Source organism: Styela clava (assembly GCF_964204865.1).
Source record: "Styela clava chromosome 15 unlocalized genomic scaffold, kaStyClav1.hap1.2 SUPER_15_unloc_1, whole genome shotgun sequence".
NCBI lineage: Eukaryota > Metazoa > Chordata > Ascidiacea > Stolidobranchia > Styelidae > Styela > Styela clava.
The window spans coordinates 419,363-424,764 of record NW_027556422.1 but is presented as its reverse complement, the minus strand read 5'-3'; the positions used below and the strand labels follow the sequence as shown (position 1 = coordinate 424,764).

At 37.6% G+C, this 5,402-nt stretch overlaps 1 protein-coding gene across 1 annotated transcript; it reads right to left on the bottom strand.

Annotated features, from left to right (window-relative positions):
- Positions 1–3,344: 3,344 nt before the first annotated feature.
- On the bottom strand, positions 3,345–3,992 carry LOC144418434 (uncharacterized). The gene has a single exon (XM_078109781.1). It carries the CDS (start codon positions 3,990–3,992, stop codon positions 3,345–3,347), a length of 648 nt encoding a protein of 215 aa, XP_077965907.1.
- Positions 3,993–5,402: the final 1,410 nt, after the last annotated feature.

Here is a 5,402-nt window from a genome sequence, read left to right as displayed (position 1 = left end):
TGGCTCCATAAAATATATATTTGGGACTTCTCATGTATTAATCATGGGAATAATATGTGGAAATAATTATTAATATCAAATTTAGGATAATAATCACTCCATTTAGCTGAATACGAATGTACTACTCTTCTAAAATTGAACGATTATCGCAAGACTGGCATGATTGCAAAAAATAGATATTACGAAACACTTTTCTGGAACACAACCTAGTGACCATAAATAAAATGAGGAAACATTTCTTACATACCGGGCCCAAATAAGAGAAAATGAAAAGCAATTTATGTAATTTTTTAAAGCAATAAAAGAAACGTTCAAACAACACAATGTTATTACAATTAGAGATACATAAAAATGGTAAACGAGAATCTCTAAGGAAAGGGTAGGAATGTGGTACAAGCATAATTCATGTTGCGGTATGTATGTTGTGAATAGCTGCATGTTATGTACAATGTGTGTGTATGTGCGTGTCACTATATGGCCTCTAACAAGCACAGCTTGCGAACATCCCGTACATAAGTAGAATTTGCAGTACGGACTTTAACCCTTCGAACAATACCATGCTTGTCAGGGTATGTCTCATCAACAATCGCCTTCGGCCAATGACTGCGAGGGGAACTATCATCAAACATCAACACCAAATCACCATTCTATTTAATTCAAAAGTCTTGCTGCACACGAACACAAATATATTTCTGTAACGTTTCGTCTGACCGAGGACAGACTTCTTCAGCTTCAAACAAGCATTTTACAAATATTTCTGTAACGTTTCGTCTGACCGAGGACAGACTTCTTCAGACAAGCATTTTACAACTATAACAAGAAACCCAATTGCATGCACATAAATATTGGTTTCAAATGTTGGGTCTGTTTGCGATAGAGAGATATAAATAAAATTGGGACAGTGCCAGAATAATGGGGAAGCTAAGTTTGATTTAAAATTAATAGATATCCCACAGTGTAGTGAGTGACAATTAAAAAGAAAATTAAACAATTTCATGCTGTTATCCCGTAACTCCGACTGTGGTATCTCCTAAGTTCATTTAAGGGTCATGGCTGCAATGTAAGGAAATGACTTAAACCGCGAAATAGAAATCAAGTGTAAGTGACAATGAAATGTAATGTTCAAATTAGTATAAATTGTGAATTTATCCATCTCTTAAATTCATCCCTAGAGGTTCTAATGTTTTGAATTTGTTAATAAAATAGGTTTCTTTCGTTTGCCGGTATACTTGATCTCGATATAGTTTTTCTATTCCAATTACCAGAAAGTCATTGATGGAATGGCCTGATTGATAGAAATGTTTGCCAACTGCAAGATCTTTGTTTTTTTGATTGATGCTTCTAATGTGTTCTGTAATTCTGTATTTTAAATGTCTGTCTTATTCACCGACGTACTGCATGTCTGTATTTTAAATGTCTGTCTGATTCACCGACGTACTGCATGCCACATTTTCTACAGGTTATCAGGTATATGACATTTTCTGAATTGCACGTTATTCTTTGATTGATGTTCATTTGAAGACTTGTGACACTGCTAGTGCTTGTTTTAGTTTTCTCTGAATATTTGAAGGTTGAGCATGATTTCCTGTTTGTTGCATTTATAGAAGCCTGATTTTACTCCTCTTGATGATTTCGGTTTCAACTTGGCCCGAACTAGTCTGTCCCGTAATGTTGGGCACTTTCTGTATGCAATTTTGGGGGGGTGCCGGGAAGATGTTTCTCAGTCTTTCGTTGTTGTCTAGTATGTATTGATATTTAGAGAAAATGTTTCCGAAGTTTGGTTGATTAGGATGGTAATTAGTAACGAATGGCAATAGTTGTTCATCATTGTGTTTTCTTTTTGGTGTTAACAGTGAATCAACAGTGAATCTCTAGTTATTTCCTTTACCATGCCTATTGTTTTGTCAATCGAGGTTTGTTTGTAATTTCTTTTTATCAGGTAGCTTTTCAAAATTTCTGCATGCTTGGTGAAGAATTCTTCCGTTGAACATGTTCTTCTTATGCGTATAAATAGTCCTTTGGGAATGTTTGCAGTAACGTGCTTAGGGTGGCACGAGGAGGGTAGAAGATATTGGTGAGAGTCCGTTTCTTTCAGTTTCTAATTTGTTGTCTATTATATGAACTTTTATGTCTAGAAAGGCAATGTTTTCCGTTGAATAATCGAAAGTAAATTTAATGGTGGGGTGTATTGAATTTGCATGGTTTAGGTAATCTCTGAGCTCGGTTTCGCCGTGTGTCCATATCAGAAAACAGTCGTCGATATATCTGAAGTAGTAGAGCGGTTTGATCTTGGCTGTTTGTAGCATCTTTGATTCTAAATTTGCCATGAATGTGTTGGCATATTTAGAAATGGATAAATTAACAATTTATACTAATTTGAACATTACATTTCATTGTCACTTACACTTATTTCTATTTCGCGGTTTAAGTCATTTCCTTACATTGCAGCCATGACCCCTAAATGAACTTAGGAGATACCACAGTCGGAGTTACGGGATAACAGCTTTTAATTGTCACTCACTACACTGTGGGGTATCTATTGATTTTAAATCAAACTTAGCTTCCCCATTATTCTGGCACTGTCCCAATTTTATTTATATCTCTCTATCGCAAACAGACCCAACATTTGAAACCAATATTTATGTGCATGCAATTGCGTTTCTTGTTATAGTTGTAAAACGCTTGTCTGAAGAAGTCTGACCTCGGTCAGACGAAACGTTACAGAAATATATTTGTGTTCGTGTGCAGCAAGACTTTTGAATTAAATAGAATAGCCATTTACACTCTTGCTACAGCATCCTTGCGTAATACGCATACGGATCCACCTGCGCAAAGGCATAGAGAGCAAGGAAAGGTAGTTAGTTTCACGCAACCTCAACTGTTAGTCACCAAATCACCAACTTCCAGATTTCTTTGTGTAGTGTGCCATTTTTGTCTTACTTGTAGCAGAGGCAAATATTCTTTCTTCCATATATCCCAGAATAAATCCAGGAGCCTTTGTGAATATTGCCATGTTCTTCTATATTCATCAGTCTTCATAAATTTGTCCAAAGGTAGAGATGGATCAAGTTTGGCAATTAGAATTGAAAACATTTAAGTCTTTAGGATCATCACTTAGTGGTGTGAGTGGTCTATCATTTAATATCCTTTCAATGCCAGTTAGGAAGGACCACAATGAATAATCTGAAAATGATCGACCATCAGTGATAGCTCGTAATGTTTTATTGACTTCTCGAACTAATCGCTCCACCACACCTGATTGATGACTGGCCAATGGAGGTGAGAAGTGCCATTGAATTTCTTTATGAGATAATGACTTGTCAATCACATGTTTGTTCCTGTTTCTAATTCCTTCTCTCAATTCTTTCTTTCTCTCCGCCTATAAAATTTGTATCATTATCCGAATATACGTGGATAGGTCTTGAGCGTCTGTCAGTGAATCGGAAAAACGCTTGTAGAAATGCTGATGTATCAAGTGACTCTGCAACATCAATATGTACGGCACGTGTGGCCATGCAAGTAAAAAGACATCCATAACGCTTGTATTCATTTCGACCAAGCTTGACCTTGATTGGGCTAAGGTAGTCTACAAATGTAGATTCGAACGGTTTCTTTCCAGGAACAACTCTACAGCTGGGGAGGTCTGCCATCCACTGCTCGCCTGTACGAGCAGATCTTTCTCTGCATGGTATACATTTTCTGATGACTTTTCCAACAGCTGATTGTCCCTGTAATATCCAATATCTTTCTCTAACTGACGCAAAAACATGGAGAGTTCCAGAGTGACCTGTATTTCTATGATGCATGTCGATGATCAGCTTTGTTACATGATGGTGAGGTGGCAAGATGATTGGATTCTTCTGTTGCTCTGGCAAATCAGATTTTTCAAGCCGTCCTCTCATACGCATAATACCATCTTGTATGAAAGGGTCACACTTTAGTAGAGGCTTGGCCAGTGTAGACTTCAATTTCTGTTTTTGTTCAACTAGCATTTCTCAGTTAATCTACAGAAATGAATGGAGATGCAGGAACTCGGTCACATTTAAGATACTTCCATCTAATGTATCCTTGAAAACGCATCAACCAAACCTTAGCACGCTGTAGTTTTTCAAACTTGGAATATCTAATGAAAAATGGGGGGAATGGAGATTCATATTCACAATCAGTAGATAAATAGTTGACTCTAAACTCAGATGCAATTGGACAATTATCACCTGAAATTGGAACATTACAAGGGCGAGCGGGCCAAAAGAACTCATCATTGCGCAAAAATTCTGGGCCATCAAACCAAAGATTAGACTTGGAAACTTTATTGGGCATGAGACGACGGGAAGCAATATCAGCAGGGTTTTCCTAAGTACTGACATGTAACCATTGCTAAGGTTTTGACAATAAATGGATAGTATTGACCCTATTTGCAACAAATGTCCTAAAACGTTCAGCACGGTTGTTCAAAAACTGAAGCACTGAAGTCGAGTCTGTATAATCTAACTCTTTAACAATAGATCTGGCCAACTCTGCAGCAGCAACTGCAGATACCACTTCGAGACGTGGTATAGTAATAGGTTGCTTGGGGGTGACACGGGAAACGCCTCTCACAAATACAACATGAATGTTATTTGCTGCATCAATCATACGCAAATAACTCGAACAACCATAACCAACTCTGCTAGCGTCACAGAACAAATGCAACTGTACCTCAGTGGGTGTGAAGTCAGCTGGCTTGAAACAACGAGGAATGGACAAATAATTTAGGTTTGATAATGAAGCGATCCAATTTTCCCAACTTTCTCTAGGTGGGCCAGAAATGTTATCATCCCAGCAATAACCTTTATCGCACAACTCGCGAAGAATAAGTTTTGCGGGCAAGATAAATGGCTGGACCAATCCTAATGGGTCAAATACTTGGCTAACCATTGACAAAATACCTCTCCGTGTTAGAGGGACGAGGCTCTACATTTATCATGTGTGTTAACCACATGTGTGAAAACCACATGTATCTAATAGCTTACGTAGTTGAGATTTCAAACTGATTGAAGGTTTGGTCAGCAGTAGGCAAACTTTTCAAACAATCAACAGTTTCAATAGTGACAGAGTCAGCATTGGATAAATTATCATCAGCTAAGGACTCAACATTGTTAGCTCAACAGGGTCTCGGGATAAATCATCATTGAGCCACCATAGAAATCGCATGGAATCGCAATCAGGTGGATTTACCCGAATTATATATGCTGGCTCACAGATGTACTCATGAAAGGTATGAACAGGTTGGAACTACTTCTTCGATTGGAAGTAATTTTAGTTAGTATGTCGTCGAAGCAGTTTGGCAAGGAATTGTTATGGAAATCATGGACTAATGATAATACTTCAAATTTCATTATATCTTCAACTTTGAGTATATT

Coding starts and splice junctions, on each gene's coding strand:
- LOC144418434 (XM_078109781.1), bottom strand. CDS start 3,992: ATGCTAGTTGAACAAAAACAGAAATTGAAGTCTACACTGGCCAAGCCT.